General features: G+C 40.9%; 1 protein-coding gene across 2 annotated transcripts in view; it reads right to left on the bottom strand.

Moving 5' to 3' along the window:
- LOC129831343 (angiopoietin-1-like) overlaps nt 1-22,859 on the bottom strand; it is a 66,097-nt gene extending 43,238 nt beyond the window's left edge. Inside the window, exon 1 of one of the 2 annotated variants that reach the window (XM_055894673.1) lies at nt 21,608-22,859. In XM_055894673.1, coding sequence (XP_055750648.1) covers nt 21,608-22,036 — 429 coding nt within the window. In that variant the 5' untranslated portion in view covers nt 22,037-22,859. The remainder of the gene's footprint in view (nt 1-21,607) is intronic. The other variant, XM_055894672.1, reaches the window with a different exon arrangement.
- Nucleotides 22,860-27,192: the final 4,333 nt, after the last annotated feature.

The raw sequence follows: 27,192 nt of genomic DNA, 5'->3' as shown, positions 1-27,192 counted from the left end.
TGCAGGCTTTCTAGCCAAGAGGAGGGATGGACACGGTTAGACTTGAGAGCTTGTTTTCTAAACAGCCCTGGTGCAGGCGGCGCTACAAGACAGACAGTAGGCCTGGACTGTTTTAATACTTACTGGTAGTGCTCTGTTGTAGCCTTGCTTATCTCTGGCTCTGTGGTGGTCTGGGGTAGTCTCTCCCACTGACGGGACCCAACCCTCTGAAGAGCCTTTAATGGATACGGTAAAGGAGCTATTGCTGTCAATTAGCACCTCGCTCTATAACACAGGGCACCTTGAGAACGGTGCCAGCAAATGTGCTAACGCCTTCTTATCGCCAAAAACGACAGCAAAAGTCAAATTAAATATTATTTGTCACATGCGCCGTATACAACTGGAAAAATAGTAACACAAGAGGAATAAAATAAAATGCACAAGAATGGAACTAGGGAGTACCAGATCAATGTGCTAAGGTACGAGGTACAGTATTTGAGGTAGATATGTACATGAAGGCAGGGTAAAGTGTCTAGGCATCAGGATAGATAATAATAAGGTATTTGAGGTAGATATGTACATGAAGGCAGGGTAAAGTGACTAGGCATCAGGATAGATAATAATAAGGTATTTGAGGTAGATATGTACATGAAGGCAGGGTGAAGTTACTAGGCATCAGGATAGATAATAATAAGGTATTTGAGGTAGATATGTACATGAAGGCAGGGTAAAGTGACTAGACATCAGGATAGATAATAATAAGGTATTTGAGGTAGATATGTACAAGAAGGCAGGGTAAAGTGACTGGGCATCAGGATAGATAATAATAATAAGGTATTTGAGGTAGATATGTACATGAAGGCAGGTTAAAGTGTCTAGGCATCAGGATAGATAATAATAAGGTATTTGATGTAGATATGTAAATGAAGGCAGGGTAAAGTGACTGGTTATCAGGATAGATAATAATAAGGTATTTGAGGTAGATATGTACATGAAGGCAGGGTAAAGTGACTAGGCATCAGGACAGCTAATAATAAGAGTAAAATAAAGAACAGAATAGCAGCAGCAGATGATGAGTGTAAAAGTGTGTGAGTGTGCGTATGTAATGTGTATGTATGTGCATTTGTGTTGTCAGGATGCGTGTGCGTGTTATGTGTGTGTGTGTGTGTGTGTGTGTGTGTGTGTGTGTGTGTGTGTGTGTGTGTGCGTATGTAGTGTATTTGAATGTGTGTGGGTTTCGTGTCGGAGTGTCAATGTAGTGTGTGTGAGTTAATGTGAACATGGTGTGTATATATAGTCTAGTGAGTGTGTGTAGGGTCAGTGCAAGATGGAGCCAGTGCAGATAGATCCATATTAATATGCTCTCTGAAACCTGTGGTATTAATTCACTCAATGCCCAGGACTTTTAAGGGTTGTGTAAATTGAGGTTGCATATCATTTTGAATAGACAGCATACATATTTAACTCTGTCTCATTGCCCCAGCTTCGGCCTAAATGTAGTGGGTTGTTCGTACAGTACAGTGCCTTGAGAAAGTATTCATACTCCTAGACTTTTCCCACATTTTGTTAGTAGAATTAAAATAGATTTAACTGACATTTTTTTGTCAGCGATCTACACAAACTGCTCTGTAATGTCCAAGTGGAAGAGAAATTCGAACATATGTAAAAGAAAAAAAAAGAAAAAAGATTAATAAAAATAAAACACTTATACTGTATATCTTGATTAGATAATTGTTAAACCCCCTGAGTCAATACATGTTAGAATCCCCGTTGGCAGCGATTACAGCTGTGAGTCTTTCTGGGTAAGTCTTTAAGAGGTTTCCACATCTAGATTATGCAACATTTGCCCATTATTCTTTTCACAATTCTTCAAGCTCTGTCAAATTCGTTGTTGATCATTGCTAGACAACCATTTTCAGGTCTTGCCATAGATGTTCAAGTAGATTTAAGTCAAAACTTTAACTCGGCCACTCAGGAACATTCACTATCTTCTTGTTTTAACCAACTCTAGTGTAGATTTAGCCTTGTGTTTTAGGTTATTGTCCTGCTGAAAGGTGAATTAATCTCCCAGTATCTGCTGGAAAGCAGACTGAACCATGTTTTCCACTAGGATTTTTCCTGTGCATAGCTCAATTCCGTTTCTTTTTATCCTGAAAAATCCCCTGTCCTAAACGATTAAAAGCATACCCATAACATGATGAAGCCACCACTCTACGCTAGAAAATATGGAGAATGGTACTCAGTAATGTGATGTATTGGATTTCCCCCGAACAATGGTGGCCAGTGACAAAAAAAAGACTGTAACACAACAAAATGTGGAAAAAGTCAAAGGGGTGTGAACACTTTCTGAAGACACTGTAAGTCCCTATGAGACAGCGACTGAGACACTGAGACGATAGGAATTAGGAGAGAAACTCAGGCTGAACTCACAGTTAACCTCTACAACCTTTACCCTCACGGCTAGCTACCAGGCATTTATCAAATCGCGACGCAATGCCTCTCGCTCTGTCTCCCCCCCATATAGTGCACTACTTTTGACCAGAGCCCCATGGGAGTCACACTCTATCCAACCAGTCTACTGCCAGGACCCACAACTCCCCTCTGTGTTTCTCTCTCTTTCTGTCGGGATGCTGTTGTGTTGATTTCGTTATCCTATTCCAAGGACATAATTAGTCTTGTGTACACAATCTAAAACCAAACCAGCCATCCCCAAACCAAATCATTGCATATAAAACCAGTGCCCAAAGTAATTTGGCAAGTACTGTAGAGCCCATGCACCTCTTTCCGTCCATCAAAGGCTCCTAGGCTCAACCTTTTCACAACAGTGAAAATCGTGCCCACTGGTGAAGACTTCTAGAGATTTGCCGTTTTCTTTTGTTTACAAAACTCCCTAAAATCTATCTGATTTACGTTCTTGTGCAGTAAGGAAAATAAGGATTTCCAAATCCGATTGGTTGCTATTTTTTTAATGCGTTTTGGAAAATTCAGATTATCCAATTTAATTTACTAATCTAATAAGATTATTTCCTTCCCAAATCATGTAAGGAAAGAGGTAAATATCTGACATTTTCAGGAACTAATTTGGAAAATTCACTTTCAGAATTTTCTCAATTTGATTTAACACACTACATCTCTCTTCCATTTGCAAGGTCCATTTACCAGACATTAAAAAATGTAATGCATAAACAAAAAATCGAAATAAAGTTTCTTTCACATTATTAAATTGTCACTATGTTTAATAATAATAATAATAATACATGGGACTTATATATGACTTGTTTCAAGAAACTAGGAGTATGTCACACGTCACTACTTCACAGGAGAGGCATTTGAACGTAAACATTTATTTGTTTTATTAAAATGTGTTTTTTTGCAGAAATGCCTTATGGAACATGTTAACTTTTATGTGCCTTTTAACAACAAACGTGTATGCCATATGTTAATACAAATAAAATTGTTCAAATTACAAGCCTAGTTGGTTTAGCCACAGAAAAAGATCGGAACCTTCGAGTGATTGGCTGAGATAATGGATGGGCTGGACATGCCGAGAGATGAGCGGATTGGTCTGCCATGTAGCGAGCTTCTGTCTATAACAAAGGGCTACAGTATGTGTAGGTAATCCTTTCTAACGCAGCTTTTTTGAAAGACATCGCGAATAACTGTGTTGCTCTCTACTTTCTGGAGGACAGAGTTTTGAAATCAGTGAAATGACCGGTGGAAGCAGAGTATGATATCTAATGAGATGGAAAAAATTCTCGTGTTTGATTGCAAATATGCGGAGGGAGTCAAAAAAAGAACACACAGAAGGCTGTTGTATAAAACACCTGTCTCCGTGTTACATCTTCAAACTAAGGCCGTGCAACTATGGCAACCGTGACAGAAAGGGAGAAGCATTCATCCATGTAAGAGAGTCTAGCTAGCTACATTTTCAGATATTATACGTTTCTGATTTTGTCAAAGTCGTTTTCATTGCCAGTTAAAGCATTCTGTTAGCTAGCTAGCTAATGTTAGCTGGCTCGATAGCTATCGTTGCATGTATGATCTGTGTAGTATTATTATTCGTTTCTCAGAGCCATTTGCATTGCTAGTTATAGCCTAATGTTAGCTAGCTAGCTAACGGTAATGTGAAGAACAACATGACCAACACCAAGTCAAATTAGAATCTAAAGTTAGGCCAACGAGACAGTGTTCCAATTTTAAAATTCTTCTGGTAGAATGCCCTGGTTTTATTTCGTTAGCTATTTTTTGTAATTAGCTTGCCGTTAACTTGTAAAGAACGATCTTGTTGTGAGTTTATTTTCCTGTAATAATGAATACAAATTAGCGAAAGTAAGATGTTTTCAGCTATATGATGTGGTCATTATTTGAACTGGCTAACCAGCTAATTTAACAATAGCTAGCTAACAAGCTAGAAACAAACCAAAACATTGTTTAGTTGCCTGGTTTGCTAGATTGACATATACAAAATGTATTTTTAAACGGATGGGTTTATTGGTGTTAAAATACACCAGTTATGCTATTTTGGACCACCAGGCTGCTGATGTCATGCATGTGAATCCTTAAAGAGATGGGTGGGGCTAAGGCTTAAGAGCATGTGAAGGATGCTGAAATGGGTGACAAAGAAGACCTCTCCAGTAAATGTACCAAAACATTCAAGGCCCATTTTCTCAAAAGTGGGGCTACAAGTTTAACAACTGTCAAAGTAGAATTACTTTGCCATTGTTCCTCAACTGTAATGTAGGATATATACTGTTCTAGCTCCGAGCCTCTATTTTTATACAATGTAAAAAACACAATTTCAAATTGTTGCCACATAAGAATCGCTTTACAATTGGGGAGAGCTGGGGCTTTAGGAGGAACTGAAAGATGGTGATGGTCTCAGAGTAACGGATGGCTGGAGGGAGTTCCCAGAGCCTAGGAGCAACCCTGGAGAAGGCCCTGTTGCCAAATCTGTGGAGCTTGAACCTGGGAATGGAAAGGTGGCCTGCCGTGGTGGAACGGGGCGTGCTTGTAGGTTGGCACGTATTACTGTTCTGTAACAACTCGAACCTGAACCATTGTACACGATTTCTGTGAAGGACAAGCGCAGAGGAGCCAGTGCATCTTGGAATACCTGGAGAGATCCTACATAAAATCCGTTAGTAGAATTATCTAAACAAAACGATCATGAGAAAAGTACAGACACTGTAGCACTGTTTATTAAAATCAAAATATCAGACTATTTTTCTCATTGGACTGAAGGATTTTAGGGCAGATTCTAGGGCAGATTGTGAAATACTTTATACACTGCTCAAAAAAATAAAGGGAACACTTAAACAACACAATGTAACTCCAAGTCAATCACACTTCTGTGAAATCAAACTGTCCACTTAGGAAGCAACACTGATTGACAATAAATGTAACATGCTGTTGTGCAAATGGAATAGACAAAAGGTGGAAATTATAGGCAATTAGTAAGACACCCCCAAAAAAGGAATGGTTCTGCAGGTGGTGACCACAGACCACTTCTCAGTTCCTATGCTTCCTGGCTGATGTTTTGGTCACTTTTGAATGCTGGTGGTGCTTTCACTCTAGTGGTAGCATGAGACGGAGTCTACAACCCACACAAGTGGCTCAGGTAGTGCAGTTCATCCAGGATGGCACATCAATGCGAGATGTGGCAAGAAGTTTTGCTGTGTCTGTCAGCGTAGTGTCCAGAGCATGGAGGCGCTACCAGGAGACAGGCCAGTACATCAGGAGACGTGGAGGAGGCCGTAGGAGGGCAACAACCCAGCAGCAGGACCGCTACCTCCGCCTTTGTGCAAGGAGGTGCACTGCCAGAGCCCTGCAAAATGACCTCCAGCAGGCCACAAATGTGCATTTCAAGTTTTAGTAACACAAACTATAGATCACGTACATGGACAGTAACATTTAGCGCAACTTGAATCAGATTAAAGGTTCTAAAGTTTATAAAGCCGAGACAAAGGTGAAACATTTATAAATGGGAAAAAAGCCTGAGAAAAGTCAAACTAAATCTGAACGTGTGACGGACAAATATGTTCTGTTCCCTTAGGGAAATATGGTCTTACATTCATTCTTATGTGATTGGAATAATTTATCCCAATCTATTTATATAAAACTCAGACATCAATTCAAGGTCTTCAACAGTCAGCATCATGTACTAAACGAAACACATCCTGGGCAACCAAGGTAACAAGCTACTATCACTTCCCAGGCAATGACAGATGGGTAAAACGTCAAAAATAAGAGCCAATTTCACAAGAAGAAGAAGTTAACATAACCAAGAAGCAATTAATTTTTGATATCCTGCCTTATAAACATGAACTTACTCAAAACATGAAAAGAGGGACGGAGAACGTGTTTGCTTTGATTTTCAGCTCCCCTCTCCGAACAGCCGGAGGGATCTTGTCCAACTGAAATGTTGACTTTTCTCTTTTTGATTTGGGTACTGTGATGTGGAAGGTTTGTTTGTTATTACAATCAAGACTCTGAAAATGAATTTGTAGCGTTGGTCTAGACAAGGATTATTTGGCTATCTTATATGACCATATTCCAGTGGCAAGACACTGATGAATCTCAGAAATGGGAATAAATTGGTGTTTTTACCCAGTCCGAAAACTAGATTAAGAACAGTAATAGTCTATTAATACATCCTAACATGTTCACTATGTATATTAATCAACATAGAATTGAATTATAGGCTATCATTGTAATAACCATATTTTACTGTTTTGCTTCCTTCTGTTGAGCTCAGGTTACTTAGCATCATTCGTGTGATTTCATCGAGAGTGAAAATAAATATTTTGCAGCCGTCATTGTGTCGGGATGTATATTTTCACAAATCCTTGAGTTACAAGGAGCTCTCTTATGTCAAAGCAGGCCCTCAAATTACCCCAATTAATTATGTGTATCTGGACGTTTGGGAGAAGAAACACGCATTCATCCAAGACATGGGAATGCGGAAAGAGAACCAAACAACCAAACAAATTGAACTCTGCTCGGAGGACTTGGACCCACAGTACCAGGGCAGTTTTCCGAGGAATTGAGCTAGTGATTCTCTCAAACATGGGAAAGTTTCCACTGGGTTTCAGTCCAAGTAGGAATGTGGCCGATAATGGCTGAGTAATCACTTTGGCACTGCCCTTTCAATCTTCCTAGCCCTAGAACACAAAGGAATACCAACCCACGGGAGGTGGGTGATTAAATCCAAACATTCAGAGTATCTCTCTCTCTTCCAGCACATTTCAGACCTAGGTGGAATTGGTTTGCCTCAAGATAGCCAGAAAACCATAATACATTTGGTATGTGTGCAATCTCAACGTTGGTGAATATGGTAGGGGTTTCTCATAACATAGTAATAACTACTATATTCCCTCACTACCAGAGGCAGCTAAACATCTATCAGAACTGCTGCCTCGTCTAATCAAATAAATGGCCATTTAATGACAGCGATTGTTACATTCAGCGTCACGTCCATGTTTATCTTCCCCACTAACATCCCGCTAAAGAGGCGAACGTTTAGAAATTCTCTAGTCATCCAGGGTTACCCAACATCCCAAGTCAAACCCGAGCCCCCCTTTCGTTTCTATGTATACATCACACAACGAGCCACACTGTTACATCAGGTCTAAATTATGAGGCACTTCTTTGCTTCATCTCACAGTGTGGGTGAGACTGGACCATGCATCATCTGTAGCTGTGTGGGTCTGGATTCTGGACAGGGGGCTTTGATGTCATGCGTCTGTGCTGACAGCGGTCGTCATCGTGCCCCGGGGTAGTATGGGGCGGAAGGGGGGCGGCACAGGGGGTCAATGGCATGGAGGCCGCAGAGGCAGTGGCTCGGAACAGCCCCTTTTCCCTCAGTTACGGTGCATGCTGAACAACAGTGGAATGAAAACAAAGCAGCAGGAAGAGGTACAGTAGCCCTCACCAGATGGAACTGCTTTGGTCTGACCTCAGCTCGTAGCAGTGTAACGAAGGGAAAATGGATGCTAATGACTGCTGAGGCCGTGTGTCTCTTTCACAGATGAAAATGTCTGTAATAATAAAAAAAGTCACAAACCTTAAGAAGATATCCCAATGTTTCTGCACTGTTATAGCTAGTTTCACATCCCAACCAACAACTCAGAGGTCAAGTCTTGTAAAGTAATAACACTGACTAATTCATCCCACTTTGCTTTGGCTAACCTGCAATCTACATGTCAACGTGGAGAGAATGCAGTTCCCTTCGAGCAAAACCCCACCCTTGGAGCTGTGGAAGCTCATAGTCATATCATATGGAAGATCCCCAGGCAGACCAGACCAGACCTGAACAGTAGAGCTCTGTTTGAACCCTGTAACATCATCATAACCCAGCGTGGTCCTCTCCAGTCTCTTACAGCTCTGCCTCCTCTGAGGGCCCAGAGCAGAGCAGCAGGCACCCAGAGGATACGCAGCACAATGTCGCCATATCCCCGGGCTTTCATCTGGCTGGATCTCTGTTTATTTTTGCTTTCTGAGACTGAAGTGCAGAAGAAGTGTGTATACACATGGTGACAAGCAGGGGAGAGATTAGATGATCGAAACCAGCGCACCCCAAAGACAAGTAGGGTAGGTGCATTATCCCCAGACTGAGCTGAAGGATAAGGGATGCGTAGGGATCCTTTCCGCTAGACCAGAGGTCTCCAACAGGTCAATTGCGAGCTACCAGTATCTTTTAGCCCAACTCTGAGTAGCCTTGCTCGCCAAGCAATTCTGAAAGTACATGCCATTTTCATGTGTTCCTCTGCAAACTGTCATAAACAAATCTCGCAAGTATTATACACCGCAAGCACCTAGCTTCTATCTAATTAACGCAACTTTGACATTATCCCACCCCTGATTAGCCACTATTGGTTTAAAAAGCCAAAGCTAACACAATATTTGCTAATTAATTTACAGCAAAATTGCCCCCGTCTGTCTGTGGTGCATGCGTTTGTCTATCAATCCATATAGTCACAACTGTCTTGTGGGTTGGTTGACAGAAATACTGTTCCCAAAACCGTATCCATGAAATGTTACCGGCGAAGTAGGCTTACCTGATTTGTTATTTGCAAACCTTGAAATGAGCAGCAGCAGTACAGAACCGTCGTTAGACCTGCACATTAGAAGGCACATTCCTCACTCACTAAATGCACAATTAAAGGGCCAGATGTGCAATTAAAGGGGGATTACACTCAAAAATCTAAATGTGTTAGTTTTCTTCCAGACCTATATAAAAAACGGGTCGTCTGATGTGATTTAAGCATTGGCATGGACTCAGAACATCCAATTTCGTTGTTTCTGTATGAACAATTGTAATTTTGAGTGTGGAAAATAAAACTGAGAAAGTATCATTTGGGAAAATATCAAACATAATTTGGGGGGGAAAAATCTCGGGCCCCTGACCTCAGCTCATACCAGTGTAACGAAGGGAAAATGGATGCTAATGGCTAGAGTTGTTTATTGACCATTATTTGACCAGGTATATTGACAGAAAACATAGTGCACTACTTTCTCTTGTACAGTAAGGACCTTGGGAGGAGTTGCAGGGGAGAGAAGAAGAAAATAATGTGGCTATTTGAAAGCTAGAAAAAATGAGTAGCTTACTACTTTTCATTTTACATAAGTAGCTCTCATGCTAGAAACGGTTGGAGACCCCTGCGCTAGACTATGGTTACAGCAAAATAGAATAGAATACTCCAACATCATTATGTAATAGCTGAGAGTCCTATTTTTTAATGCTTTTGATTCCTCTTAAATTGAGACCACGTGACTTGCAGTAGTCACCTGCAACATAACACTATTGAAATGTCCTGAATAGTAAAAAAGAAAAGAAATGGTCAAATAAAGTAAAACAAAACAAAATTGTCAGGCAGATTGACACGATGACATGCACTACGATACGTTAAGACGTTTGAGAACTCAGTGCATATTGTTTCAAGCTCGGTGAACGAGTTCTGAGTGGTAACAGAGGCAGATCCCACCTGACCTTCTACAGTATAGACCACCATTAGTCAGACTGAATCTCATCCCATGCTCCTCCAGTCTATCCAAGCGCCGCCCCTCCAGACCTGCTGAGGATTAACCCCCCGCAACCCCAGCCTGCATCTCCCCCCGGCAGATAAGTCCACTCATACAAACATCTGCACCCATTTATGACTTAACAGGCTTAGAGCTCCATTCTTTTTCCAGCTGCAGACGTGTGTTCTGGGCCTGTCTCGTTGAGTGACTCTCTGGTGGTGGTCTGCATCAGTCTGGTAGTTTCTGAATCCATACACTCGACTACTGTTACACCTCTTGCTGAAACGATCCGTTTATCCCTGAAACACTTACAGTTTGATAGTACAAGAGGTCAGTCTTATCCTGACCCAACAAAGCCTGCTAGGGCTCTATCATAAGGGTGATTGAGACTACATTGAGTACAGTTCTTCTCTTTAAAAAGTTGGGGTGTACTGCGGATTGACCTATTTTAAGCAGAGGTCTGATATTATGTGATAAGGGGAGAAAAGGGGGAATGGGGCAAGCACACTATCTTCAGTTGACTCTGCCAGCCACAGCCCTGGTATTGTGTGGAATGTGAGAAGCCTGGCTTGGGTCCCAGACAAGGCAAACACAGTGCTCTACAAGGTTAAGTTGTTCTCCAGAGCTGTTAATGTAACGTGTGTGTGTGTGTGTGAGGGGTGTGGATGAGGTGTCACGCCAATCACAGCTCTAAACTGTTAAAGCATGACCCAAACACGTCCCACTCGTAAGACGAAACCACCCACCGAACTGGACGGAGTTGCGAGTGGCCTACCGTATTGTGCCGTTTCAAACAGCATGTTAATATATCATTAAATATGGACCGCAAACAAGTTCTTCATCAAGCAACTTTTCCCTAAGCCTCACCCACACCAAAGACATGGGATACATAAATGAGTGAGGTCATTGCAAATAGTTCTCATGGAAGTCCGACGTAATATATGACAACAACGGCACAAGAACAGAGTGAGAGAAGGAAAACTGGGCTGTTCATCATGTACAGATCCAACTCTGGTTGTGAGGGAGTGAAAATGTTTATCTGTTGCCCAATATCTCCCACACTCTTTCCCTCTCTCCCCACCTTCACTTGCTTCTCTTCACTCGGTATCCCACAGGGCGTCTGCTTTGATGACTTGATAGTTATCTGCTGTTTCTGTTCATTTATTCAAAGCCTCTCCGCTTCAACTGAAACTATTCCATTGCTCTCTTTCATCCCCAATTGTGATGTTTTGATTTGTAATCATGGAGAGGTTTAAGAAGCTGAACTCTCAGATAAGGTGAAATGGTGTCCTTTGGAACTTTGGCAAGCGGCCCCCAGTGCTGACAGACAAAGGCAGCCACTCACAATGGAACATCTGTAGGACACAACCTCTAAGGGGATTAGAGCTCAATGGCAGTGTATGGGGATGCTTCAGGAATTTACCCCGACTCCTCGGAGTCAGCCTTATCTCTCAGATGAATAATTGTCAGATGGGAGAGAATTCCGATGGATTTTGTAGACGATGAAACTCTACAGTGAACTTAAAGATTGGCTGAACCCAAAAAGAGATACAAAGAAACAACGGCTCAACGGTCTCTTGCTTTTCTGCCGCATGCCAGAAAACAGAAATAGAAAGCATAGACCGGCATGAAAAAAAGAAAAAAAGCTGTATACAATTATATAAAGGCAGACTCTTGTAGGGCCTGGTGGAATTCTACAGGACTGAAATGAACCAGAACGGGCTACCCGATGGATAAGTTCTGAGAAAGATGACAGAAACTTAACAGGGCAGAAAAACTGTGACGTGAGTTATAGCCTATGTCATATATAAATAATAGAAACCAGGGATACGCCATTCTTATCACAGCTGGATTCCAAATTCAGTAATGATATGTTGTAGTAAACTGTGATAGCAGAATTTATTTGACCACTGACCGAACAATCACATTTATAGTATTGTATGGTATTCCAATTCCACAATATAAAAATGGCAACTATCTTTCATTTGGGTCAAAATCACTCACCCGTGTCATAGAAAGGCATTTGCCAGGGCATTGAACTATGGACTACGTTCGACAATGCTCGCAAGCTACAGTATTACTTCTAATCACAAGCACAACAACTTCCACTTGCTTTCCCAAAACAACATTATTTATGTTAATTCCTCTCACAGGCATGTCATACTTAATTCTTATTCAAAACAAGGTCAAATGCCACTAACTGTTTCAAAATAGTAGTTTCCTGATATACAGTTTAGGCCTATATGGTAAAATTATCCATATCACCTGAGTGACATGCTGCAGCACACTCACTTTAAAACTTCTTCAAGCCAGGGTTTATTTTTCTCCACCTCCTGTCTGACTGACGTGCCCAAAGTAAACTGCCTGTTACTCAGGCCCAGAAGCCAGGATGTGTATATAATTGGTACCATTGGATAGAAAACACCTTGAAGTTTGCAGTACTGTTACAATAATGTATGAGACTACAACACAATTGATATGGTAGGAGAAAATCCAAAGAAAAACCAAACAGAATTTTTTTTGAGAGGGACCATGCTCTTCCAATGGAAAGCTATGGGTCATATGCAATTCCAGCTCCCAGATTGCAATTCCTATGGCTTCCATTAGATGTCAACAGTCTTCGTTCAAGGGTTCAGGCTTGTTTCTTCCCAAACTAGGAAGAATTTGGAGTTTTGGTACTGGGAGTCAGAGTTGGAAATCAGTCTGTGCGCGTGCGACGAAGAGGACGCACACTTGCTTATTTTGCTTTTCTATTGAACATACTTCTTTCCGTATGAAGTCTAATAGTTTAATTAGTTAATTAATTAGGATTAAATGATTAAATAGAAACATATTTTGACTTGTTTTAACAAAGTTTAGCAGTAGCTTTTTGGATTCCTTTCTCTGCAGGATTACTCAAATCGATGGAGCCAACTAAACTGACTTTTTGGGATATAAAGAAGGATTTTATCTAACAAAACGACCATGCATGTTGTAGCTGGGCCCCTTTGGATTGCAAATCAGAGGAAGATTTTCAAAAAGTAAGTGAATATTTTATCGCTATTTGTGATTTTACGAAGCCTGTGCTGGTTGAATATTATTTTGATGTGAGGCGCCGTCCTCAAACAATCGCATGGCATGCTTTCGCTGTAAAGCCTATTGTAAATCAGACAATGTAGTTCGATTAACAATAATTTAAACTTTTAACTGATATAAGAGACTTATATGTACCTAGATGGTTAATATCCATAATATTTATGATTATTTATTTGAACTGCGCACGGTCCAACTTCTCCGGAAGTTGTCGACAGGTGACGGGCGCCTAGCCCTTAATTTATAATACCTGTGGTAAACCCAGGAAGAAAGAAGAAACAATCAGGGACAGAAGGAAACCCAAACATAATGCAGTATATTCTCAATTCATTCAACACAGAAACTAATGAGTGCAGAGCACTAAGTGACATGTCTTTGAGGGTTATATAACAAAAGCCTGACACACCTTACCAAATACAAAAATAATATAGCAATTAAAGCTAGATAAATCCTGCACAAAGCGCCCACCAGAGAGTGATTCGTTAAAATGAATGCAGGAAGTTTAACCACATGTACCCATGATGCCTCTCAGAGAGCCTCTCCAGACCACGGGTAACATTACAGAGAAATTAACTCCACCATTAATTTCGGGTTGCATAACTGTAGTATAAAGTTAAGGACTTTTCTGCCCAATATCAAAAGTTCTAACAGGTTCGAGGCTGATGACCACAACGAAATATGATTCCTGGAAAAAGAGTTTGAAACTAAGTGAGATGCCATATTGACTGTGACAAACATACTAAATGCCCCTTTCCTGAAAATCAAGAACATTAACCATGTTGTCCTCAGTGTTCACATCCATGTGGAAATACTGTGGCACTGTCGTAATGGACTTCCTTATTCCCTTGACATGTTGAGAAGAAAGCTCTGTTCTCTTTTCACCTTCTCTGCTAGTGCAAAGGAGGCAAAGATTAATTTATGGAAGCAGTAGCAGAATAGAACAACGCGTTCTGCTATTTTTGTGGTCTTATAAGTTTTGTGCTGGACAGGAAGGAAGCGCTTCTAAGTCTGGTGCATGTCCACTAAATCTATGCATCATCCGATTGTTAGTTTTGGCCCGCAATATCAGCAAAAATGTACTTTGATACAGAGGAAGTCACCCCTAAAATAGCTTGGTCTTTCCTTGGCTCTTTAGGCATGCTGTGTGGCCTTCTAATAGCATAACGAATAGAAATATTCAGCCTTCCGCTGTATTAACCATGTAGTACATCCATTAACCCCTGTATTTACACTAACCAGCATGGCCGTGTTCAGTTTAAAGGCACAGCAATGGGAATTTCACAGGGATAGCACTGTGGGACAGAGGATTTTGTCTCTCGTTTTAACTTCAACAGCTTATTCTGGCAATGCCTCCCTCTGAAGAAACATTGGTTTGAAACCCTTTCTACTGTCTGCACCAAAGTCAAAGTGTGAAGATCTATCACTTTCACTCCCTAGAGGCAGAAGGTTTTTTTTGGCTCCTCAAAATGGACCTTCGTCCAAGTTCCAATGACTTGAGTTGTCCTTTAAATGTTGAGGAAGTAGAAAGGGAATCTTGAGTGTATCTCTCCTGTCGGTGATTTATATCTTTCAAACGTTGAACGCATCTGGAAGTGATCAGGTGAGTGATACAACACATCTCACCCCAAGTCATTTTAACTAGGATTTAATGTTTTGTTTTTTTTGAAAGGCAACCTTAATGATCTTTCCTCTACAACTGACCAGGCACACGTCCCCAAGCCCTGCAGCAATAGCCTGGAGTGGGGATGTATTAAGTGGCTAGTTTCCAGCAACAAATACCCAAAGATCACAGACAATCCGATCCAATTCCCCCTTCTTTACAGGTCTGCTGGAGAAGTAATATTTAGACAAACAGAAGCCACCTTTGACTGGGCAGGAATGTTATCAGTGCCTGCTCTTCCCTGGGCCAAGCAGAATTTCAGACGGTATGATCGGGACAGCCTAACGCTTCCCAAACAGCTGCTTGCTTCATCTACCCCCAACAGTTAAGCGCCCATGCATGGGAGTGTGTGTGGTATCCTTTGTTGATTCTTTCACCAGGGTGGCTGGTGTAGCATTAGGGCCAGCTCTCCTCTCGACAAGCAGTCAAGGCTTTACGTGATTAAGATAGATAGAGTGGCTGGGACACTTAATCTTCTGTCCAATGAAAAATGTTAACTGCATCCCGATGTTCCTGCACGTCCATAATTAGGTGGAATTATCCCTGTGTGTTTTAGGGTTGCCTCGTAAAACGTTTCTTCTAATTCTTCCCAATGTAGGTGTCAACTGGTTACTGTAACTTCTCTTATCAATCAACTTTATTGTTGACAAGATTATTGAATGTTGTTCTTTCCGAATATTAAAGATGGATGCATGTTTTTTTTTGTCCTTCTTTTTTCCCCCCTTTCGTTTTTCCCGCTTCAGATGAAAAATGTCAGAGGTCTGCAGAGAACGCAAATGTGTCAGGGAAGAAACATGATGGTATTAGTGGTGATGGCAGATGCTTTCGCACACTCACATTTATACATTTGTGGAAAAGTTATGCCAGCGGTCTCATTAGTCGAGAATTCCGCACTGTTTCTATAGTATGCTGTATAGTGTGTTGAAGTCCACTGAACAAAGATAAAGACCAGTGAGATTCAATTTCAGTGGGATTTGAACTCAGACTCTTTTCTACACAGGATGGCCTGACAGTAGGCCTACAATGTAAAAAAAAAAAAAAAAAGCCAATTTAACCAATTGCTTAATCAGCATTATTCTGTGAGTTGAGCAGACTTCAAAAGGACAAGAATTTGAGCTAATCTATTAAAGTGTGTTTACTCAACAAACTCAGCTCAAATTGAGTGAACATTCAATTCAACATGAGAATATACAGTGCAATTGGAAAGTATTCAGACCCCTTGACCTTTTCCACATTTTGTTACGTTACAGTCTTCTTCTAAAATTGATTAAATCAATATAAAGCTTCAGCAATCTACACACAATATCAAATAATGACAAAGTGAAAACAGGTTTTTAGACATTTTTGAAAAAGTATTAACAATAAAAAGCAGAAATACCTTATTTACATACAGTAAGTGTTCAGACCATTTGCTTTGAGACTCGAAATTGAACTCAGGTGCGCCCTGTTTCCGTTGATCATCCTTGAGATGTTTCTACAACTTGATTGGAGTCCACCTGTGGTAAATTCAATTGATTGGATATGATTTGGAAAGGCACACACCTGTCTATATAAGGTCCCACATTTGACAGTGTATGTCAGAGCAAAAGCCAAGCCATGAGGTCAAAGGAATTATCCGTAGAGCTCCGAGACAGGATTCTGTCAAGGCACATATCTGGGGAAGGGTACCAAACATTTTCTGCAGCATTGAAGGTCCACAAGAACACATTGGCCTCCATCATTCTTAAATGGAAGAAATTTGGAACCACCAAGACTCTTCCTAGAACTGGCCGCCCGGCCAAACTGAAAAGTCGGGGGAGAAGGGCTTTGGTCAGGAAGGTGACCAAGAACCCGATGGTCACTCCGACAGAGCTCTACAATTCCTCTGTGGAGATAGGAGAACCTACCAGAAGGACAACCATCTCTGCAGCACTCCACCAATCAGGCCTTTATCGTAGAGTGGCCAGATGTAAGCCACTCCTCAGTAAAAGGCACATGACAGCCCATTTGGAGTTTGCCAAAAGGCACCTAAAGGACTCTCAGACCATGAGAAACAAGATATTCTGGTCTGATGAATCCAAGATTGAACTCTTTGGCCTGAATTCCAAGCGTCACGTTTGGAGGAAACCTGGCACCATCCCTACGGTGAAGCATGTCTCTGGCAGCATCATGCTGTGGGGATGTTATTCAGCGGCAGGGACTGGGAGACTAGTCAGGATCGAGGGAAAGATGAACGGAGCAAAGTACAGAGAGATCCTTGATGAAAACCTGCTCTAGCGTGCTCAGGACCTCAGACTGGGGCAAAGGTTCACCTTTCAACAGGACAACGACCCTAAGCACACAGCCAAGACAACGCTGGCGTGGCTTCGGGATACGTCTCTGAATGTCCTTGAGTGGCCCAGCGGGAGCCCGGACTTGAATCGAACATCTCTGGAGAGACTTGAAAATAGCTGTGCGGCAACGCTCCCCATCCAACCTGACAGAGCTTGAGAGGATCTGCGGAGAATAATAGGAGAAACTCCCCAAATACAGGTGTGCCAGCTTGTAGCATCATACCCAAAGGTGCTTCAACAAAGTACTGAGTAAAGGGTCTGAATATTTATATAAATATAATCATATATATATATTTTTTTGTAAATTAGCAAACATTTCTGAAAACCTGTTTTTGCTTTGTCATTATGGGGTATGGTGTGTAGATTGATGAGGGGAAAAAACTCTGTAATCCATTTTAGAATAAGGCTGTACGTAACAAAATGTGGAAAAGGTCAAGGGGTCTGAATACTTTCTAACGGCACTGTATGATCGTTCAGTTATATGCCCAAATGTTGAGCAAACTCACCATCCTATTACAGCTGGTTGCCTTACAATTGTATTTTGAATCAACATACTTTTCTTACAATGTATAGACGTGGTACTAAATATGTGACGTGATTTTTCTCCACTGAACAATATTTTGCATGCCAGTAGTTTTTCATAATTTATATAGTGTAGGTCACCAATCATTTACAACCCACAGCTTGTTTCAAGTTTAAAAGCAGTTTTAAACCCAGTGATGCATAGTGATATGTGCTGTTTCTGAGCAAAAGCCAAACATTTATTTGGGAATTGATATGTACTTACCCGTATCTTTTTGCTTTACTAGAGTGAAATTGTAGATAACAATTTGTTCTTAACTGACTTGCCTAGTTAAATAAAGGTGAAATAATACAAATAAAAAAATACAGCATACAGTAAGAAGGAATAACATATTTGCTACTTTCCTAACTACGAACTCAATCAACAGTTCATTGGAATGTAAGATTGAGTCATTTATAAAGAACCACTATTTCTCACAACCTGAGGAGTGAAAAGATAACGTTTCAGAGCGAGATGAAAAGCGGTAAAACTGTCGAGAAGCTTTCCCAAATTGCTTTTAAAAGGCTACACCTATTACTAATAAGCAGAGGGCACAGCATGCAAATGGGTATTGACGACTGTTAAATGAATCACACAACTCCAGAGTAATCTCCAATCCACTGTGCATTATGTGAAATGATTTGTTCACTTTGTGCCAACATTTTACAGACAAAAATAAACGATTATGTATTTAAGCAATTCATCATAGATTGGCCTTACTAATCTCATTGGAAAGTCACAATATTGTGAAAAGTACAGCAGAGCTGCTTTTCCGAATTTAGAGTTTGTTTATTTGATTCATGTATTCATTTCAGAGAGACAATCTGTCTTTTCAGAGACAGGGTTCAAGTCTCAAAGCTAAGGAAAGCAATTCAGTTGCCAAGTGGTATCAGTGATGACCTCACAATTCATTAACGTCACAGTGAAACCGTATTTGTGATCTTAAACACCTAGCTGGCTTTACAACCAAATCATTACTCAGACATAGGCAAAAGAACATGACACCTCACCATGAAAAGACTCATTCATTATTTGCAATATCTAATACATAACAGGTCTTCATTTGTTGGAGGAAAAGGACGTGATGGCGCAACCTGGTCTCAGAGCATTTCGTATTATTCTGTATGTAAATCCAAGTTGGTAAGTTTCGTATGGTATGTATTCATTTGTGGATGTCCATCCACCATTTTGTATGATATGTTATGATTTTCAATCAAAAGTTTGGACATACCTACTCATTCAAGGGTTTTTCTTTATGTTGACTATTTTCTACATTGTAGAATGAAATAACACATATGGAATCATGTAGTAACCAAAAAAGTGTTCAACAAATCAAAATATATTTGAGATTCTTCAAAGTAGCCACCCTTTGACTTGATGACAGCTTTGCAGACTCTTGGCATTCTCTCAACCAGCTTCACCTGGAATTATTGAAGGAGTTCCCACATATGCTGAGCACTTGTTGGCTGCTTTTACTTCACTCTGCGGTCCAACTCATCCCAAACCATCTCAATGGACAGATTTCCACCGGTCTAATGGCCATTGCTCGTGTTTCCTTCACACAGTCTTCTGTGAACAGTTGATATTTAGTTGTGTCTGTTACTTGAACTCTGTGAAGCATTTATTTGGGCTGCAATTTCCGAGGCTGGTAACTCTAATGAACTTATCCTCTGCAGTAGAGTTAACTCCGGGTCTTCTTTTCCTGTGGCAGTCCTCATGAGAGCCAGTTTCATCATAGCGCTTGATGGTTTTTGCGACTGTACTTCAAGAAAATTTCAAAGTCCTTCAAAGAAATTTTCCGTATTGACTGATCTTCATGTCTTAAAGTAATGATGGACTGTCGTTTGTCTTTGCGTATTTGAGCTGTTCTTGCCATAATATAGGCTTGGGCTTTTACCAGATAGGGCTATCTTCTGTATATCACCCCTACCTTGTCATAACACAAATGACTGGCTCAAACGCATTAAGTAGGAAAGTAATTCCACAAAATACCTTATAACAATGCACACCTGTTAATTTAAATGCATTCCAGGTGACTACCTCATGAAGCTGGTTGAGAGAATGCCAAGAGTGTGCAAAGTTGTCATCAAGGCAAAGCGTGGCTACTTTGAAGAATCTCAAATGTAAAATATTTTTTTGATTTGTTTAACACGTTTTTGTTTACTACATGATTCCATATGTGTTATTTCACAGTTTTGATGTCTTCACTATTATTCTGCAATGTAGAAAATTGTAAAAATAAAGAAAAACCCTTGAATGAGTAGGTGTGTCCAAACTATTGACTGATACTGTATGCTACTTATTTGATAAATGTACAATATCTTGCGAATTTGCACAACATGTTGGAATTTGCTAATCGTATGATATGTTACACATTCTAGGTAGCGTTAGCTAGGGTAGGGTTACGGTTAAGGTTAGGGTTAAGTTTAGGTGAAGGGTTAGCTAACATGCTAAGAACTTGCAAAGTAGCTAAAAAAAATAGTAAGTAGTTGAAAAATTGCGAATGATCTCAAATACTAAAGTTGTCTGTAATGAGATTCGAACTCGCAACCTTTGGGTTGCTGGACATTTGTATCATACACCAACCCATCCCCCCCTACCAACCACCCTCCTTTCATTTTTGCCTTAAGTAACCATCTGTCTTAGTTAACTATACCAAACATAACATATCATACTAAATTAAATTCACCGATTTACGTTCAGAATAATACAAAATGCTCTGAGACCAGATTGGACATAGTCATATGCACCACAGGCATCTGTCTCTTAACCCCCTAATAGATGGTAAATTAGCAACACTCAATTTGAAATGTACGCAGCTTATTTTCCTTGCCTACAATTCTTGGCAAGCCCAATGAGAAGGATATTTATTTGTTGATTGCTTTCCCAGTTGTGTTCACTGAGCACTGCGTTTCAAAATCATTATTTATGTTTCCCGCGATACTCTACCTTACCCAGTTGTAACATCATATTTGCTTTAACCTCTATTTAAATCTTAAAACTGCCCTTGCCTGTTGAGATTCCAATTTGAAGGTTACCCTTCAAAAGCATACAGAGCGTTGAAGTAAAAATGGATACACAATTTTGAACGGCAAAATATATAAAAGGGAAAATGGAAGATGCATTCTCAATAACAAGTAAATGTCCCCTTTAATAAAATAAAAAAAATATTGTTTAATGTCTTTCCTGTTAGTAAATCCTGTCCATCAATCAATATAATGTACTTTGAAAATTCCTGATTATCCCATTAAGTTGTTTTCTTTGTATTCTAATGCTACAGTCTGGACTAATGAGAAGTCCTGGGTAGCAGTACATAGAGGGAGCATTCTTCCCTCTCACTCTCACAGGGGTCTTTATTGGTTTCCTGTCATTAAAGAGACAGCACACTGGAGAACTCTGGGTGACTAACATAATACTACCACCACTTTGTGACGGACGCAGCGCGGCACGTAACTGGACGTCTTTGGAATTTGCTCAGGGAGCACGGAGATTTTCGGAGAAGTACTGAGTACTGATCGTACACAAATAGATCAGTGGTTAATACAGACAGTTAGGTAATGAAACAGCTTTGTGGATTTCAATTATATATGGATGTTGGTTATTTGTTGGTATGTGACAGTCGCACAAAGGCTTTTAACCAGATTAATAGGACCCTCATTCAGTATCGTAGGCTTCTGTATGAGATTTGCTCACCAAGTTTTACATTTGTCATAATGAGCAATCACCAATGCAAGATCCGCTCCAAGATCTTAAACCATTAATAAAAGTCTCGTAGAACACAGTTCCAGCCAATATGAACACGGACGTATCCCTGACAATGCGGTAAGGACATGAATTAAGACAAACACAAGAAAACTCTAATTGAAAGCCGGAGAACATCAGTCTCAAACACACGTCACTTTAAAGGTGTCACGAAACACCAGGGGAAAAAATCAGAAAGTCAACATAAAAGAACACCTGTGTTCGTCTAAAGTTGTGACAGTGTGACCACTTCTCACTTACCTTCTGCAGCCACTGAGTGTAGTTCTCCATGACGTGCTCCAGGTGTTGGATCTTCTGGGAGGCGAAGTCCTGTTCCAGTGGTGGAGCGTCTCTCTGCAGCGCATTGGCGCTGTTAAACTGGGTCGCGGCTTTCCCTTGTCGGCATGAATTCCCTCCGCTGCCGTCGCCCTCAGGTAGGATAAAGGTGTAGGTGCACTGTCCATGCTGGACTCTGTGGTACCTCCGATTACTGCTGCTACTACTACCACTACTACTTTCACTACTAGTACTACTACTGCTGCTCCCGGTGATGCCACCTGTGCTGCCCTGTCCTGTGCTGCTGGCACTGCCATCTGTCCCTTTTCTCTGCTCCCCCCCACCACAGCTTACTGCCACCAGCAGGGCTGCCAAGGAAAGCAAGTGGCCGGAAAACGTGTTCCACAACATCATATCAGCCTGGGGGAAAGGTTGAAAAGTAAAGTCCTTGTATCGTTGGATTCTGGATTTTCTTCCGTTTAGCGGTCAGTCTTGGGCCAGTATTCTCTTTGGCTGGAGTAGAATCAGAGCGCTATAAGGATCCCAGTCGATGTAGAATATGTGTCGCCCATCCCCGTGCTGGACCTCCTACTGTGAGAAGTTCTGGAGGGCATCGCTGGAGTGCTGTAAGTCCGGTCACAAGTCAGCCAGAAGTCAGTCGTCCAGGGCTCACCACATACACGTGTTGCACCGCGACAGCTTGTATGCTTATATAGATGATCCTTGCTTACACTACGTCAACGCAGCACGTGCATGTCTGTCTACATGTATTGAATATGAGTGTCAGTGCATACAGATAGTGTCGTCAGACCTCCTCTTGTGTCTCTGCTCTGCTCTTCCTCCTCCGTCTCTGCTCTGGTTTCCCTCTGTGACTCAACGACTGGAGCGAGGCTCACTACAGAACAGCACCGGGCTTCCAGCACAGTCTGAGCCTGCCCCTCACAGAGACTGCAGAGGAATGTGTGTGTATGGACGAGTCTCTCTCTCTCTCTCTCTCTGTGTGTGTGTGTGTGTGTGTGTAAGGCAGAAAGGGACCCCAGTACAGAGGATGTGCTCAGACTACGAGGATCGGTTTACAAGCTCTGTGACCTGAGGTTTGTGTGGTAGCCCTGCCCCTGTAAACACTAAGTCTATTCCCATCTCCCCTGCACGACGGTAAACAACAGACAGCACAGGATTCTCACTGTCCATCACTCCACTATACAACACAGGCGTTCACAATGCTGATCACACATGTCGAAGGTTGTATTTCCCAGTTTTTTAGTAAATGTAGTTTTATCCCATTTAGGTGGTAATAGAATTCGATGTTTACATACTTTATCATATTGAATGAAGTGATATATCATATCTAATGTTCTTTTCTCCTCCCACCAAAAATAGCCACAACATGGTGAAAAACTCTGCGAAAGCTGTCAAAATTCCAATCTGGGAGAGCGCTCCGTGTTTTCAGGAAAACAAAACCGAAATCCAAGAGTGAGTAGATAGAGGAGGAATGTCTTCATCGGCAGCCAGCGAGGGAGGCCAAGGGAATACTGTGGTGAAAGGGCCAGGGTCAAAAGTCAAGTCCCTATTATGGACAGTGCCCTGACATCCCTAGGATTCAGGGCAGGCTATCAACAGATACAAATGACCAGGTCCTCATCACTTCACTGTGGTCCAAAGCACCCCGATGTGTGTGTGATGTGTACGTATTCTGTCATAGTGGGGACACAGTGTGGGAAAGGAAGGGTGTGTGAATTAATGCATTGAGGAGACCCAAGATAACAAATCCCCAGAATAACCAAGGCTACCCAAGACACAAAGCATGTGCAAACATTTCTGGGAAATCTGGGTACTGTTGACGTACTTTGCTGGCGTCTGTTACAAAGTCCAAACGAAGCAGAGTCATTGAATGTATTAAATCAAAACTACTTGCACTGCCATGAACATTAGCTTAAATGCCATGCTGTCAAATAAGATATACTATCATACACTCTGCTGTATACATACCAGGGTTGAAGGCAGTCAGTTCAGGAAGTAAACTGAAATTCCAATTCAACGATTGAAAAAAGGGCATCTATTTTCAATGACTTCTCAATAAGCTATTTATGTGAGCAAAAACATTTTGGGTGGGGATTTTAAGTTCCTGAATTGACTGACGTCAATTTAAATTGAGCCCAACCCTGATACATACGTAGGCATACATCTAAAATCTAATCTAATCAAATCTACTCACATGCTTCGTAAACAACAGGTGTAGACTAATAGTGAAATATTTACTTATGGCTCAACGCAGAGGGAGAAAAATATAAATAATAAAACAAATATTAACACAAGGAATAAATACACAATGAGTACCATAACTTGGCCTTATTTCCTTTATTCAGATTATGACCTCTTACTTTCTGTTATTTGAAAATGAAATAATCTCAAAAATATCGCTAATTTTTAAAAACAAGCCATAGAAAGTTGGTTGCAATTTCAGTTGAATCCAACAGAAAAGACTGAACAAATATTACAACAAATATTATGGTTAAACTCAAATATACTAATTGATCAAAATAAAAAAATATATGGAAATGTCTGCTCCACTCAAAAATGGAAGAGGAAATTGGAAGGGGGAAACAGTAAGGAACTTGTCTGTCGTCCCTGCATTAAAGACTAAAAGTGGTTAAAAAAATTGTGACAAATAAAAAAAGTATACCTGTTTCATTTAAGATTTTTTTTTTTTTTTTTTTTTACAGCTGTACCATATAGATTGCAAAATAGTTGGGGAGAGTTTTTCAATGTACCGATTCCATGGCACATGGTTTATGAACTGATGCACAAAATGACACCAGAAACAAAACCATGAGTTTTTCAATTTAAATGATGATACAACATTCTTGCAACCAACAGAATGTTATATATATGGGGTATACAACCATCCCAGCTCTGCAGAGACAGAATCATGTTGCAAAGAGACAGAATCATTAGATCATCTGTTTTGGTACTGTCCATATGTAGCTTGTTTTTGGGTCGCAGGTCCAGGAACGGCTGAAGAATTGCAACATTTACCTGGAGCTAACTCTGCAAATAGCACTGCTGTGTGATTTAAAAAGTCAGAGTCAATTGATCAATAATACAATAATACTCTTAGCAAAAAGGTTTATCTTAAATGTACAATCTGTAGAAACTACGAGAATAGAAAGGTTCAGAACCTTTGTGAAACATCACAGCACAGTTGAAAAGTATATGGCAAATAGAAATCAAAACTGGATGGTGTTCTGAGATAGATGGGAGGGGTTAAGGGTAGCTGAAGGATGGGACTTAAAAGATAAAAGATAACTTAAAAGATAACTATTGTAAAAAATACTGTGTCCGTAAAATGTATATAGCATGTATGAAAGTAGAAACCTAAGTGTTGTTATCTATTAGTTTACTCCAATTAGGGGAGGGGTAGTAGGGTTAGTGGAAAATCTATTTAAAAATATCTATATACTGTACATACAGGAAAGAGTTAGTGCAAAAAGGGTCGATACAGATAATCCGGGTAGATCTTTTTTAACTATTTAACCAACTATTTAGCAGTCTGATGGCTTGGGGTCTGTTCAGGGTCCTGTCTGTTCCAGACGTGGTGTATCGGTACTGCTTGTCATGTGGTAGCAGAGAGAACAGTTTATGACTTGGGTGGCTGGAGTCTTTGACAATTTGTAGGGCCTTCCTCTGACACCGCCTGGTGTAGAGGTCCTGGATGGCAGGGATCTCTACCCCAGTGATGTACTGGGCCGTATGCACTACCCTCTCTAGCGTCTTGTGGTCGGATGCCAAACAGTTGCCATACCAAGCGGTGTAGAACTTGTTGAGGATCTGAGGGCCTACGCCGAATCTCTTCAGCCTCTTGAGGGGGAAGAGGCGTTGTCGTGCCTTCTCCACAACTGTGTGTTGCTGTGTGTGAACCGTGATAATTCCTTAGTGATGTGGACACCGAGAAACTTGAAGCTCTCGACCCGCTCCACTGCAACCCCTTCGATGTGGATGGGGGTGTGCCCCGCCCTCTGTTTCCTGCACCACATTGCCAGGTCACTGACCTTCTCTTATAGGCGGTCCAGTCGTCAGTGATCAAGCCAACCAACATCGTGTCGTCGGCAAATCTGATGATGTTGGAGTCGTGCGCGGCCACGTAGTCGTGAGCCTACACGCCAATACATTTGTACTATCAAATTACGAAGCAGAAATACATTGTCATATCAGACACAACCTCCTTTTAGCTCATATTGGCATAGTCGGTGTCTTTTCACAACAAGCAGCAATTGTAAGTCTACAGGAGGAAACACACAAGCTGTTCGTACTTACAGCATCTTAATTGAGTTGTGTAATCTCACATCTGAATTCTCATAGAAATGTAAACATTGAACATTGAGAAAACAAACGCAGTTTCATAGCTACAGGACTACTGCCATTTTTTTTAAACTGATGCGGTCCCAAGTGGGTCTTTCGACATAACACTTTCTTTGACAAAATGTGATAATCGGCCAACTTGTGACAATCAAGCACAGCATGGATTATGTCCGTTTTTTCAAGGCTGCTATACAGCTTTTCTAAATCGGAATCGGGCCCGTGTTGTGCTTTTGAAAAATAAATTAGCACCGTTTATTGGTTGTCAGTTGATTTCTTCCATGCGTGTGCACATACACATACACTATACATGCAAGACAATTATTACATTGAGACTACTGAATAGTCTATAAATATCAAGATTGAAAAATGTACAAATTGCGAAAAAAAAGTATGGCTATACGTAGAAGACAAGTCTCAATTGTCATAAAATGATTACGTTGTCTCCATATAACCAGATGACAACAGTAAATCACATTAGCCTCTTGAAAGAAAGATAACTGTTACAAAATGCACAAAGTGAGTTTAATTTAACCCAGAGTTATCGCCCAATAGACTTAAGCAACGTATTCAGACCCTCTTCAATAGCTGAACACCCTTCGTATACAACAAGGGAAATTTGAATTAATTACACGGTTGTGCAATCCTTTCAGAGCTCCACTGTGTTGCTGACACTATGAGGACATAAAAGAGGCTTTAGCTCCTAATCCCCAGGTTTGTCATGGCAATGCTGGACCTGCGCCAGCGACCATACCCATTCATTGCAAGTGCTAACGCGGGTCATAGCAGTGTATTATTCTCCTGTTTGGAGTTTGGAGTCCAGGGCAGACCTGTCATATTCTGAGTTCCTACTGAAAGACCCACAGTTGAGTCCCAGCATGGTCTAAGGGGACCGTAAAAGCATACACACAATGGCTGTGGTAACACGCCTCAGCGTGATGACTTTACTTTTCAAACTTGACGGCGAGAGGTGAGAATTAGGGATGAAGCTGTGTGTGTGTGTGTACGTATGGGTGTGTGTCTTGGTGTGAATGGGAGTAGCTATGTGTTTGAGTATATAATAATAATAATAATAATAATAATAATAATAGTAATAATAATAATGGATTGCATTTATATAGTGCCTTTCTACCGACTGAGGTACTCTGAGTACTTTACATAGTAAAGTAAATGAATTACTTGCACATTCATCTTCTGCACATCTTTCACTCCAG

This window comes from Salvelinus fontinalis, chromosome 32 (assembly GCF_029448725.1).
Source record: "Salvelinus fontinalis isolate EN_2023a chromosome 32, ASM2944872v1, whole genome shotgun sequence".
Lineage (NCBI taxonomy): Eukaryota > Metazoa > Chordata > Actinopteri > Salmoniformes > Salmonidae > Salvelinus > Salvelinus fontinalis.
Note: the sequence above shows the minus strand (reverse complement) of the source record. Positions and strands in the feature narration are given on the sequence as shown.